Raw genomic sequence first — 15,418 nt, forward strand, 5'->3', positions numbered from 1 at the left:
AACAGTTAAATTTGAGAACTACAAAAAGTTTTTTTTTGTTTTTTTTAACAAATAATGACTTGGTCATAAACATATAACATTTCTTCAGTAGGCTTGAAATGTAGCACACTACTTGCATGGACTACTTTTATGATATTTTGAGAGTGCGTTTTGTTTATTTTAAAACAGCGTCAGATCATTGTATGGAAAAGAGCAGCATGTACAGTCTTGAAAATATCTTCTTTTGTGCTCTATGAAAGAAAGAAAGAGAGATATATGGGTTTGGAAAACAACTGGTTGAGTAAATAATGACAGAATATTAATTTTTGAGCGAACCCTATTATATTTTTCTAATATTTAGTCCTAATATTTAGTTTATTTACTTCTTACACTGGCAGTGCGGGACACTGAACAGTAAGCTGGTGATTAGGTGATACTTGGACGGTGTGATTTGATCAGATGTGATAATTAGCCTGAAAAGTTTGAGAACTGCTGCTGTATACAATCCCTTCTATATTTAACTATCATATTGCAGAATGAACTAACAAATATATCTCATGTTGAGGCATTGAAGTGTCTCATGTTAACTCATTCAGCTCATGTAAACAGCCTCTGGATTGACATCATCATGCCCAACCAAAACAGATGATGATGTTGAACATCTGTGTTTGATGAGAATCATTCATGAGATCTGTGAAAAGATCTTCAAGCAAGTCTTTCAAGAGTAATATGATGTGTTTTTTAAAAAAAAGGAGGAACTCCGGCCCCAGTTTGAAGCCAAATACTCCCGGAAGGAGAGAGTAAACCCCATCTCAGGGAAACCAGAGCCCTTCCAGCCCTTCACAGACAAACTCAGCCGACTCATGGTGTCTGTTTCGGGAATCTTCTTCATGGTAGGACTCTGTGTTCGAATTTTTCCTGAAGCTACCACAAGCAGATCAGAATTATCAGCACCTGTCATGAAAGCTGGGACGAGAATTGTACGGAATTTAACTATTCTGGTTTCACTTCCAATTATGTTTATTTTTGTTTCTTAACAATTTCACAAACACTGGTTTATTTTGACATGTCCTTGTAGAAATACATATTCAATTCAATTCAAGTTCATTTGGATAGCACTTTTCACGATGCAAATCGTTGCAAAGCAGATTTACAGAAAATTAAAGTTTCTACACTGTAAAAAAAAAAAAAAAAAGTTGGGCAAACTTAAAAGTTTAAGGCAACCAGCTTCAGCAGATTTTTGAGTTTTCTCAGCTTCTTGTTTTAAGTTTATACAACAAAAAGTTGAGAAATTTCCTAAAAAATAAGTTCAGAAAACTCAAAAATCTGCTGAAGCTGGTTGCCTTAAACTTTTAAGTTGGCTCAACTTTTAATTTTTTAAATTTTTTTTTTTTGTACAGTGTACATTATATTTAGTAATAGCTTATCAGTGGTGACTAAGTTGATGTCCATATGGCAGATAATTATATGGCATGTAATTAATTAACATTTTAACTTACTGTATTGTTAGGGTAAAGTTTGGTTTTTGGTTAAATGCTTGTAATTGTTCATAATTTGCTGTTATTAATATAGTAAATACATGTATCGTGTAACAAGCGTACTGCAAAACTGAGTGTTACACAGATTTTAGTCATTTAATTTTGCAGACGAAGGAATGGAAAATATTTAAAACATATGTTAACACTTTATTTTGCAATGTCTTTGTTTCACGTGTTACATGATGTACTTATTATAGTAATAACAATAAATTATGCATAATTGCATGCAACTACCCATAAAACAAACATTGTAAGTACAGGTTATTAAATTAATGTTACTCAGTACTTAATTGCATAATCACACTGTAACAATGACACCTTAAAATAAAGGGTTACCAAATAAAGTAACCATTATTTCATAACAGGCTGCTGAGAGCATTACATTCAATATGTAATGTTTTGGGGTAACACTTTATTGTAAGGTTATTATTATTATTATAATTACAATAATTTATGCATAATTACATGCAAGTAACTGTAGGCCAAACCCTAACCATATAGTAAGCACATGTAGTTAATTATTATACTCAGTACTTAAATGTATAATTATACTGTAACAAGGACACCTTAAAATAAAGTTTAACTGGAATAATTAATATTACCCGGTACTCTTTTGTGTAATTACACTGCAATAACACAAAAGCCAAATCATGTACACCACATCTGTGTACAGGCCATGAAGGTAGAAATGCAGATTTATTTTTTTAGAACAGCTGACAAAATTATCCCCATAAGATGCATTTGTACATGGTATAATGCATATGTTACATATTGTATGCCGGTGTTTCATCCACACATGCAAAAGAGTGCAGACGTCACAACTGAATGTCATGAAAATCCATAAGTATCAATCACTATCATCAGTTACAAACCCTATTTGCTGATACTTGTCACCCTAAAGAATATTTAAATTGAAAACAAATGAACAGCTTCAGATCATAAAGCTGCACTATACCATAAATAACTGTCTCCCTCTGGTGGGCTTGAATTAAAAGGCAATGCATATCAAAACTATAACTTCTTCAAGATTCTGATATATATCCATCTATTTATAATATTCCAGTTTGACACCTCGTTCACGTCTCGTCATCATTCCTCCAGATCTCTCTGGTCCTGACAGCCGTGTTTGCCGTGGTGGTGTTCCGGCTCATTGCCATGGAGAAGTTTGCTTCCTTCCAGTGGGAGTTTGTGAAGAAGAACTGGCAATTCGCCACTTCAGGCACTGGAGTCTGCATCAACTTCATGATCATCATGTCTCTGAATGTGGTTAGTGTCTTTCCTCTAGTCCCCAAGGCCTCTTCTTCACACCAGCAGAGAATAATAAAGGCCCTCGGAACAAAAATTGTCCAAGTCTTTGCAAAGTGCAAAATGCCAAAAATGAAAGCAATAAAACCATTATTACAAAATAAATAAAAACTTTAATGCAAAATAAAACTATCAACTGATATTTTGTCTCTCTCCTGGAATGGAGAATAGTCGTGGTAGGGGGTAGTCGTGGCCTAATGGTTAGGGAGTCGGGCTTGTAACCTGAAGGTTGCTGGTTCGATTCTCGTCCCGGTGGGGGCAGCACTCTCTCCACCTTTGATACCATGACTAAAGTGCCCTTGAGCAAGGCACCGAACCCCTAATTGCTCCCCGGGTGCTGGAGCAATAGCTGCCCACTGCTGTGTGTGTGCATTTGTTCACTACTCACTGCTGTGTGTGTGCACTTGGATGGGTTAAATGCAGAGCACCAATTTTGAGTTACCATACTTGACAATACGTCATAAGATCCAATGTGTTTTTAGCGGCATGGCTGTTTTCATGGCACCAGCCAATCAAAAAAGTCATGTGGCATTTACTTTTTTTTTATACTTTTCTTATTTCATAGCATCTCATATGTTGCTCTGGTTATTCTGAAAAACCAGAGCCTCAAAATGAAATCACTAAAATGATTGACTACTATTACATGCTGTCGCTCCCAGACATAAAACATAAAGCGATTGCTGGCAAACGTAAACATTATTACAGCATTGTTTCTGCATCCTTAAAACAGCAAGTCATTGATTCAATAAAAGAGTGCATTATACTGTCCCTCTTGATAAATGCATACTTATTGAGTAAAACTATTAATGTCTTTTAGAAATGAATGAATGAATAACTCATCCCAAACTTTTGAGTGGTAGTGTATGTTATATTAACAACTTGTTGGTTATATAAACCATGTATTACATTTATTATGTATGGCATAGTTTGCAAGTATATGGATTTTATTATTATTATTTTTTCCATCCTTCTCTGTAATGGTATTGAGTCGATTTTCTTTTATCCATCAGGTCTATGAGAAAGTGGCCTACCTACTTACAAACCTGGGTAAGAATGGATTCGGTCAAGGTTACTATTGATTGAGGGTCTTCTCTCTGTGGGGAACTTTCCTCATGCCTGTAACATGCAGTGCATGGCTAAAATACCGCTCACTTGTGATCTAGAACATCCACGGACAGAGTCAGAATGGGAAAACAGCTTTGCCCTCAAGATGTTCCTCTTCCAGTTCGTCAATCTCAACAGCTCGACCTTCTACATCGCTTTCTTTTTAGGAAGGTAAGCAACTCTTAAACTAGTCGATGTATTGGTCAGTACTTGGTTTACTTGTTTTTGCTGCTTTCATTCGTCCAGATTGTACCACTTGAGATCTGTTCATCAACTCATACAGGAACTTCATGGCGCTAGCGCACATGCTAACACAACCGCCTCCCCCACGATAGCATGGCTAATTGAATTTCAAAGCTAATTTCACATGTGTTTGTATTCTGCAGGTTTGCTGGCAGGCCGGGTGACTATAATAAGCTGTTTAACCGGTGGAGGATGGAGGAGGTGGGTGAGATGAGGCGGTAATGAGTTTTCTCACACTTGGTTATTATTGCCCTTCGGCATGATCAACATTCCCCTATCAAATATCTGCCTCAGTTATGCAACTGCCATGGGATTTCAATAAAAACGGTCATTATTCAGTGCAGACTCTCCCGTAATTGCTTCAACATAACAACTGTGGTTGCTCATAACACTAGTGTATTGTTTTAGATCTAGTCTGTGTACAGCGTGTAATGTAATCAAAACCACCCTTGTGAAGAAGCAAATGTGCTTAATTGTATTGAATTTCAAAACTTAGAAATCATAAATCTTAAGAACTGCATTTGCAGATATTTTAATGAAATAAAAGACCACTTAAGTGTAATTACAGAAAGAGTCCACTTACATTACACACTTACTTAAAAAAGGGGCTATTGTCAAATTAAAAGTTTTACTTTAAAGTACGTTTTAAATCACTGTTTCGGTCATTTTTGTTGTGTTTTAAGGAAGTACTTTTATTTTGATGTGTTGACTAACATGTAGAGTACTGGATTATAATTGTGTGTGTTATTCAGTATTACAATTAAAAGTTAATATATTTTAAATGCACTAAACTGCAACTTTACCATTACAAATTTGTAAGGTAACACTTTATTTTAAGGTGACCTTGTCACATGTACTTACTAAATTAATAACAATTAATTATGAATAATTGCATGCAAGTAACCCTAACCATACAGTAAGTACATGTAGTTAATTAATATTACTCAGTACTTTAATGTATAATTACACTGTAGCAAGGACACCTTAAAATAAAGTGTAACCATATGTAATTATTATAAATATATTTAAATACACATATGAGTGTCAATGGAAATGACATTTTAATGTATTTTAGTTTACAATGAATTCTTGTCAGTACATTCAGCAGAATATTTTAACCATATTTCAAAGACAATAGGTTATTTACAGTGCGTGCACTTACATATAAGGTACTGTAATGTCAGGTGACTACATGGGTTAGGGTTAGATTTAGGGATAGGTTCAGGGTTATTACCTAGTTATTACCTAGTTATTGTAGTTACAATAACAGCTACATGGTATGTAGGACTGAAAATAATGTACTACCCACATACAGTCCTTAAGTGAGTCAAAACACTCTAAGATTATATTAAATGCATATAAAAAGCTATGACACATTTTCATTTAATTGCAATTAAATGCAGAACATTACATTCGGTTTACACTTAAGTTTATTATTTTAAAGTATATTATTTCCATAATAAGTACTCTGTGTAAAGTGTACTACTATTTCACAAGGGTAACCAAAATGTATATGTATTTTTTTTTTTTAGTGTCATCCCAGTGGTTGTCTGATTGACTTGTGCCTACAGATGGGAGTGATTATGGTGTTGAAACAGATCTGGAATAACTTCATGGAGCTGGGCTACCCGTGAGTATCAGCAGACACACTGTGGCGTCAGACCTGCGGAGGCCATGAAACATGATGATCGGGCCCTCCTTCAATCTTAAAACACAAGATTGTTAATCTGTTGCAGTGTCTGGGAAAAAGCAGATCAGACTATAAAACACTTTGCTAACAACAAATGTTGTATTGTCGATTTAACCGATAGAGTTCTGTTTAGTCTGACTCCTGTCATGTTCGAATCACACAGTATTGTATATTGTGTAGATCAATATACACAATACCCTAAAACTAACCCTAACCCTAACATGTCAGATCGCTGGTTCTTTCTTAACCCCTAAACATACACGGTAGTCATACACATTTCTTCATGTCACTTTGTCATGCCTTTCTTTATATACTTTATTTCATAAGATCCGACTTTGTTATTGAGTGTATGAGCACAGAAGTCTGTGTTACTCAATTATTAGCCCGAACAGGAGGTGTTTGCTGCACTGAACATTCAAAGAGAGAGTTTGTCCTTAGTTCCAGTCCACTGCGTTCACGGCTGACTGATTTTGCCAACCCTGCAGTACAGAGAGAAATGTATGCCTCATCAGAAACAGCCTCAACAACAGAGTGTACTTAACAGACTCTCCGCAAACCATGATGAGGGATGTTAGTTTAGATTAACATTACTGTGCTCTGTTCAGTGTTCACAGAAAAACGGCAGCTTTGTTATTACAGTCATTCTAGAGACATGTCCAGTAACTGCTATCAGGTTTAAAAAAATACAAATATTTTCAATTGTAAATGTTATGGGGATTAATAATTGAATGTATTCAACACAATTATCCCCTTCAGTTTAATTGTATCATTATTATGTGAAATCTATGACACTTATTGTCTTCTCACAGCATCTAAAACAGTGTGTCCACAGAGAAGGGTTCAATCATTCATATGCTATAACATGGACAAAAAATGTTTTTTAATGATGAAAAAGACCTTGTTTTATCAAAAGTAACACATAATGATATCTCATATCAAAGCAAGGTTGTTTTTCAGTGACACATGCATGTTTCATAAGGTTTCAAAGTGGTGTCCTCACTTTTTGTCAAAACCGTCAGACATTCATTAAAAAGTAATAAAATCAGGGAATATCAGGGGCAGCTGTCACTCTAAATGACTTTATATATATATATATATATATAAAGTTATTTTGGTTTCATAAATGGTCATTCATTCAAACATGCATTCACTGATGGATGGATGGTATCCCGAGCAAACTGTACCTGCAGATAATATAATATTAATTTTAAAAAGTAATATTTAAAAAAATATATATTTAATATTTAAAAAATTCAAAGTTAAAAAAGTAGTATAATTTCAGTTTAAAATAGTACACTAATATATACTTTCATGACTGTGTTTCTTAAATTACAGTACACTTTTTCAAAGTGCACTTTGTAATAATATTAAATTAAAAGTTTTATATTATAGTACTTTTTAAATAATTGTGTTTTAATCATCTTTTGTTGCGCTTTAAAGAAGTACACTCATGTGCTGACTAACATACTAAAGCACATGTTCGAGTCAGGTACTTGAGTATTGACTATTTGGCCATAACCATCACTCTTCATCACTTATCAAATTTGAAGTCGTTTTTCGCCCTTTTGTTCCTTGCTCAGACTGCTGCAGAACTGGTGGTCCCGGCGTAAGATGAAACGAGCAGGAGAGCAGAATAAGAGTAAAGAAGAGCTGCCGCAGTGGGATAGAGACTGGAACCTGCAGCCCATGAACGCACACGGCCTGGTGGACGAGTATCTGGAGATGGGTTAGTCCTGCTCGACAACACCTACTGTGAGATCTTGTGTAGTGTGTAATTTTCTGTTATGGTGAAGCAGAAGTTAGTTACGTAGTTTAAGTTAGTTAAACCATCATGATAATAGCTGCCTTGATAATAACACATCAAAATTAGTGTAACTGATGGTCGAAGATAACTGCTTTGCCCTTGAGTACTGAGATTCTTTACCACCACAGTAACACAAAGACATTTTACACTATGTTCATCAGGACGGCATGCTTTCTTTGTGTCAGTGTTTGCTTGTAATCTAGATGAGCTGCAAGTTTTGTATGTTTTCTGTACAGTTCTACAGTTTGGTTTCACAACAATCTTTGTGGCGGCATTTCCTCTGGCTCCTCTGCTTGCTCTGCTCAACAACATCATCGAGATCCGATTAGACGCCTACAAGTTTGTCACGCAGTGGAGGAGACCGATGCCCGCTCGCGCTACTGACATCGGTTGGTCCTTTTCACCTCAATTAGCCTGGTGTCAGTTTATTCCAATCTGAATGCAAGAAACACAAGAGTCGTTTGTTGTAATTACTTAATTTAGTCTGTTGTAATATAGATTGTTAACATGAATAGTCCCAATAAATAGGATAGATCAATTCTTAATCTTTTTTAATGTAGCAGATTACTTTATAGATTTATCTGTTCTGGTAAATTTCGATATATTTTGATTTGTTCATTTATTTTTTTAATTAGGTATATGGCATGGTATCCTGAGGGAATTGGAGTCGTGGCTGTCATAACAAATGCCTTTGTCATTGCCATCACTTCGGATTACATCCCTCGCTTCGTCTATGCTTTCAAATATGGGCCCTGTGTGGACAAGGGTTACAGGCATGAGAAGTAAGATTTCAAAATAGCTGCAAGCAGCAATTACAGGGCCAAACACACCAGTGGCATGTGCATTGTAAAGCTGAGCAGATTTATTTGGTTAGCACCTCTGTTGGTGATGGGTGGTTGCCAAGATGGTTCATCTTCACCTTTTACATTATCAGTGCATTTCTGGGAAACTATTTTGAATAGAAAACTATTTTTATAGAAATGATCTGCATCAAGTCAAATTGAACCGACTGTATTTAGACACATAAAATTATGCATTTGTGTGTCTTTACACAGATGTCTAAGGGGATACTTGAACAACAGCCTGTCTGTTTTTGATATGGGTGAATTGAAAAATGGGAGTTATCATCCTCGATACTGCAGGTACGGCAACACTCATGCTACAGTTTCATGTTGCTATACGCTTATTCTTCAGTTGGGTTTTGTCTTTTTCTAAAGGTTAATTTGTCTTGTTTCCCTCTACAGGTATCGGGATTACAGAGCGCCTCCATGGAGTCCTGAACCCTACGATTTCACCCTGCAGTTCTGGCATGTTTTGGCTGCCAGATTAGCCTTCATCATAGTATTTGAGGTCAGTGCTATTTAACAATTTAACAATATTATCTAAGTAATGCTTTACACCATTAACAATCTCAGCCAACATTTCATGGAAGCCAGTGTAAGCACAAAAATGGACTTGAGGAAATGGGTTTGTCCATAGATTCCATGTCGGACCATATCTGAATAAGTCCATACTGGAGCTAATTCCAACAAGACTGGCAAGGAACTCATGGAGAACCCCATTTAGAGCCCATACTGGGACTAATTCAGACAAGACCGACAAGGAGCCCATGGAAAACTCAGGATACTCAGGATAATTCAGATAGGGCCATCATGGAATTCAAGTGGGGTTTATTCAGATAAGGATGATAAGGAACCTATGGACAAACCCATGTTGAGCCCATACCTAAGTTCATATTGTGCCTACATTGGCCTCACCTTAAATAGTTGGCTTGGAGAAGCTACTTTGAAACTTTAGCTTGCAAAGCTACAAGCTATTTATGATTTTAAGTAGTTAAGGTAAACCTGCTCTTTGATAAAGCTTACAAGGTTCTAATGCAGGGGTCTCCAAACTCAGTCCTGGAGGGCCTGTGTCCTGCAGAGTTAAGCTCCAACCCTAATTAAACACATTTGAATGAGCTAATCATGGTCTCACTAGGCATGCTAGAAACGTCCAGGCAGGTGTGTTGAGACAAGTTGGAGCTAAACACTGCAGGACATCGGCCCTCCAGGATCGAGTTTGGAGACCCCTGTTATAGTGTAATGGAAGCCAGCTAGTACAGACTATGTGGGTAAACCTCACTTCCCTGGCCTCAGGAAGCACAATAGTGACTGACGATAGAGGCTGCAGCCTTTAGAGTCCTTGTTAACGTGCCTGACTTCCATCGCTGTTCAGACTCCGCTTGGAGTGATACAGTGGTGCCATGACCCGGATGGGAGTGAGATTAGGAGGGTGAGTGTAACAGAGTCCAACTGGTATGTGATAACTACAGTATGCAGGTAACCCTCACTCTCCTGGCCTCAGCATTAGCATTAGTCACTGATGCAAGAAGCTGTGGTTTTTACCATCCTTGTTAACATGCCTGACTCCCATGCCAGCTATTGTCTATTCAAGCCATGCTTGGAGTGGGCAGAGAGGAACTGATAACACTAGCACAATGTATCAATTCTCGGGAGCTAGACTTTTGACTTTTGGCAAATAGACATATTCTAGCAACAACAACAAAAAAAACAACAACAAAAAAAAACATCAGAATAGGTTCATTTGAAAAAAAAAAGTACATTCAGTAGAATGTCCAAATAAGCAGTATTCTTAAAACAGTATGCAAAAAATACCTAAATCACCTATTACTACTGAGATTCTGAAGTGCTCATTGTCATGGGACCATGATGGCACTGGTCTTCCTTCTCACAAAGCTAATTTAGCTACTTCTCAGAACTGCAATGCAACCTAAGATTATTTCATGTTTGTGATTTTTTTCCATTGTCTGTTATATTCTCCATAGCACCTGGTGTTTGGCATTAAGACCTTCATAGCCCATATGATTCCAGACATGCCCAAAGACCTGTGTGATCGCATGCGCAGAGAGAAATACCTGATGCAGGAGATGATATATGAGGCGGAACTGGAGCACCTGCAGAAAGAGCGGAAAAAGAATGGCAAACGTTATCACCATGAGTGGCCTTAGCCATGCCTGTCCATAAATACACAAAAAATGCCCACTGGAGAAACACATACATTACCCACAAAAGCACATAAAGACTTGAGAGTGGCGAACAAGCGTTCTTGCAACATGCACACCTGCAGCACATATGTGAACACGGACATTCATGTACAACCGTTCTGCTACCTTGGACAGCTAGCTTTATTGACTCCATGCATGGGCTGCCCACTTTTCTTTGCTGTGACAAACCAGGGAGCTGATTCAGTGTTTGAGGTCAAAACCTGATCTCCGGGTGGCTCTTTAGAGCCAGGAGTTGGCAGCTGTACTCTGCACCAAAGAGGTTCTTCTCAGTCACATGATCCCTACCGGAGACCTCCGATTATCCTATATTTTCATCCTGCTGAGTAGTTCTAAAACTTTTGGCTCATTAGTTTAAAGTAGCTATGAAAGCAGTCTGGCAAAATTATGGATTGGGATTAAGAAGTTTGAGAACCACTGCACTAAAGAAAGTCATGATTGGGTGTTTTGTCGATAGAAATGTGTCTTAAGGATATGGAATGAATGGGATTAGTATGAAATCAAGCAGAAATTAAATAAATTGGATTTCCGAAAGCACAACTGGATCCACCTGCCTTCTTAATAGTCAACAAACATCTGTGCCAGAGTACGCTGCAGCACATGATGGAGTTTCACTTCCGCAAACCACCGCTTTGTCCATGTGAAGCATCATCAACATTAAGATCAATGGATTACAGTGTTTTCTGACACACCGTAAACTCCAGTGTGTAGGTGGGAAATATCATTCACTGAACACACATCCTTCCCAGCATGGCCTGCAGAGGCGCTGCTCTTTCATCTGTGTTCTGTCGTAGTTCTGAATGGAGCACTTGTGCGGTTGGACTGTTTACTATGCAGACGAAGGGCTTTTGGAGTTCCTGTTTTCTGCTTGCCTACTTGTCTGCGTCTCTGTGCGTGGCAGCTATCATCCCGCTGTGAAGCAGTTTCTACCTGGTGACCAGGCAACGTGATGACGTTTACTTACGAACATATTTACCGATACGCCCTCTCTCTTCGCTTGCCAGCATCTCACATTGTGATTCTTGTTACAAAAGTGGTTTCTGGTAAAGGTTACCAAATAAAAATCAGTTTGTTTATGCAAATGAACAGTTTTTATGTACTGCATCGCCTTGAAAAGATATGCAGATCTGTCTTTCAGTACAATAAGTCATTTTGTCAAGGCAAAATAAATAAAACAAATAGCCAATATTGGCAAAATGGTGATATAAGTAACATGCATGTTTTTTTTGTTTTTTTTGTGTGTGTTTTTTTTTTTTAATTGCATGTTGTTTCTTTGTTTTTCATTGTTTTATAAGACTATGTCCTTTGTTCATATGCCTGGTTTTGTAGCGTGTGTGAGCTGAATTGATGTGTGAGTGTAGCTGCGTTTGTTGCTCAGCTGTCATGAGTTTTGTGTTCTTACATTCCCATCGGTCTATGTGCAAGACAGTGGCTATCTTTGGCGCAACATACTAGCATCTCTGCATTATATAGTGTGTATGCTGTGAATTTTCTGTATGTGTAAAACACCCGAATGAATTACTACATTTGCAAAAATATTAAGCATACAACCTGAGTGAGCTGTGTGGAATGCAGTATGCTTTTGACTTAAAGGTGGGGTAAGTGATTTCTGGAAGCCAATGTTGACATTTGAATTCACCAAAACAAACACGCCCCAACCCCAAAAGGGTCTCGCCCCTTTTTTGATAGCTCCACCCCGCATGGAAACGATTAGTTCTGTGAAACAAAGCAAAGCCCGATCCGATATTTACACGGGTCCTACTTCTTGCCTTATCGTAACACCGTGTCTACACCAGTCGGGAGCGGCACGACAAAATACTATAGAACTCATTATAATCAGTGATGCTGTTTACACTGGATGCCGCACCGCGACACGACAAATCCCCGACATAAAACTGCTGCTGCGTTCTATTTATGACGTATTGACACAAATTTCAAATGATTTTCAACGGTCACTTTGTCGTGTCCAGTGTAGACATGGTGTAAGCCTTATTTTGTTCCGCAGACGTTTTCCTCTTCTTTTTTTTTATCCGCCATCTCTATCTTTCTGTCGTCGGTCTGCTCGGCTAATGTCTGTCATGTGCACTGAACGCTCTCTCCTCTGCATCATGAGTAGACACGCCCCTTACTGCTGATTGGCTACAAGTGTGTTTTGGTACTGGGCCCGACTCAGTTTTCTAAAGTGTTTTTGAAAAAATGCATACCCCACCTTTAACCTACAGTACAACCGAGTGATGCAGTGATTAAATACTTTTGTTCAGAATAATAGAACTGGAAGTGCTAAAATAGTCCTTTCCAGGCTTTGGCCTAAAAAAAAAACGTCATCCCTGTAGCACTCTATTTCCAGTGTGATTAATGTACTAGAAATATTAAAAATCTTTCTTGATTCATTATTTGATTGGAACACCAAAAATTGATTATGAAAATGTGGATTTACCATTTTTATTTTCATTTACTTCCGAATCAATAAAGTATGTAGCAACAACGTAGCATACTACTGTTTGAAGCATTTATTGTTGGATAATGGATGCTGTTTGACATACTAAAAATCGTATGCAGTATACATAAACTGCAGTATGAAGTAAGCAGTAAGCTAGTGTTCCACTCCAAACATAGTCAGCTACTGTAAAATATCAAACATCACAGTATATTAATCTATCCACCATTATCCATACAGTTCGAGCTTAAACAGATGTGATGATAGAATTACCATTGGGACAGTGGACATGAAAGACAAATTCTGTTATTTTACATTTCGCTTTTTTTTCTTTTTTATAAATGTAAAATGTTGTATTTTCTGTAGATTTCTTTTTTGGGCGTGTATGTGTGCATGTTTAAATATGTGCGTTCATAACTGTGTGTTTGCATGTCTGTGAGAGAGAGAGAGAGAGTTTTGTAAAGCTGATGAAGTGAGTACTCCCAGCATGCATCTCATTCTTACACAAAAGGCAATGACTATGTTCGAAATAGCATACTACCCAACTACTAATACATTTTTTTTTTCAGTATGTATTATGCATAGCGTGCAAAGAATGTGAATTTTGTGTGCATAGAATATTAAGGCTTACCACATGTGCTATACAAGCAGTGCTTGAGATACTGTCCCACAATGCAATGTGTTCAACTTGACCTTACATTTCAGTGTGACATATGCACTGAAAGTAATATCATCCATGATTTTCTCAACTCATTCTCTGATCAGACTGAGAAAAAGTGCAATATAAGCGTGTTTATTTCAGAGAGATAGCTAGATACCACTTTTAACATGCTTAAAAAAATAGTACGCACATTACTGTGCGGTATGCAAGAAGTATTCAAGAAATACATTAGTATTCCATTTTGAACACAGTCAATGCATCTGTCCTCCTCAGGCCCTTTGAGTGTTTGCAGATGAGATATTTGTATCATATTTTCTTAGCTTGAATCAAGTATTGCTTTTTTAAGTATATATTTTTGCACTTTCCATTTGCATGGGTAAGACCCCATATGGGTACAGATATAAACTCAAAAAACTCAGAAAAGAAGCTTAGATTGTTTTCTCGCTTCATAGATGCTACATTGAATAAAAGTTGAATTTAAGTGTAATTTAATGAAAGCACTTTAGGAGTGTATTTTTTCCCCCCCGTTACCTCTATTTAGGATTCACGTTCGAAATAAAAATGTTAAAAATATTACTGTGTAGTTTATTAGAACAGTGGTTCTCAACTGGCCAGTTGCCACTCAAAATTGGTCTCCGGTCTGTTCTGGTAAGTTTATTGACAGCATGGAAAAACGTGATAACTGCAAATAATAAAATGCACCAGGTTTGGTACTGTGTTGGGTCACCATTTGGGTCCTGAATAAAAACCAGTCGAGAATCACTGTATTAGAAACTAAAGTGTGCTTTGATGATTTATGTATTATGGATGTTAAACAGGACCAGAAGAATGGAAATGTGAGGCTTATCTGAAACGGGAAGTAGTCTCTACTATGACACACCATTCTCTTGGTGTATTGTAATCTATGCATGACCTCATTGAGGAGCCCAGCCCATCTAGGGCTCTTGACAAACCTTTGTGTATTTGTGCACTTTTTACTGTGAAGTGTGCATGGCCTATATCTGCTTAAACCGGAGAAGACTGACCTGAGATCAGTACATGTTGTAGTGGTTCTTTGTCATGAATGATCAGTTATTAATGGCCTTGTGGTGATCTCATTGACATTAATTTACAGGCTACTGGACAACAAATGTTATTCAGGTTTTATCAAATACACTTGGTTGTGGATAAAATGTCTTCAATGAAAATGCCTGTCATAATGAAACAATAAAGATGTTTATAATGAGCAACAGCATGTATTATACCATTATAGTCAGTGCTTAACATATCTTACACAGACTCGCTGCATTTTATTCGAATAATGACTCGATTCCTGCAACACCAGTTATTAGTCAAAACGATGTAATTGCTAGTATTATTAAAGTTGGATGGTTAAAGTTGGAGTTTTTGAATGCTATTTTGCTGTCACTGCTTAGGTTTGATTTTAAAATTCCATTTCAGAGTTCTGTGTTTTTGCAGTTTACATAATGCATATGCATGATATGCAAATAACAATGATACTAGTGGGTGTGTGTGGAGCCAATGGGCCTCATTATGAATTTTTGTACAAATAGTTTGTAAAGCTGTTCTGACCTACATGTTCAGATTCATTAAAGT

The 15,418-nt window shown here is 37.2% G+C and overlaps 1 protein-coding gene across 1 annotated transcript in view; it reads left to right on the forward strand.

Annotated features, from left to right (window-relative positions):
• ano3 (anoctamin 3) overlaps positions 1–15,418 on the forward strand; it is an 85,842-nt gene extending 70,424 nt beyond the window's left edge. Inside the window, 13 exon segments of the mRNA XM_058767104.1 lie at positions 732–872; positions 2,619–2,783; positions 3,833–3,869; positions 3,986–4,097; positions 4,313–4,370; positions 5,702–5,799; positions 7,440–7,585; positions 7,900–8,052; positions 8,299–8,313; positions 8,316–8,445; positions 8,719–8,805; positions 8,908–9,013; positions 10,488–15,418. Coding sequence (XP_058623087.1) covers positions 732–872; positions 2,619–2,783; positions 3,833–3,869; positions 3,986–4,097; positions 4,313–4,370; positions 5,702–5,799; positions 7,440–7,585; positions 7,900–8,052; positions 8,299–8,313; positions 8,316–8,445; positions 8,719–8,805; positions 8,908–9,013; positions 10,488–10,670 — 1,431 coding nt within the window. The 3' untranslated portion in view covers positions 10,671–15,418.

The sequence above is a fragment of the Onychostoma macrolepis genome, chromosome 25 (genome assembly GCF_012432095.1).
Source record: "Onychostoma macrolepis isolate SWU-2019 chromosome 25, ASM1243209v1, whole genome shotgun sequence".
Lineage (NCBI taxonomy): Eukaryota > Metazoa > Chordata > Actinopteri > Cypriniformes > Cyprinidae > Onychostoma > Onychostoma macrolepis.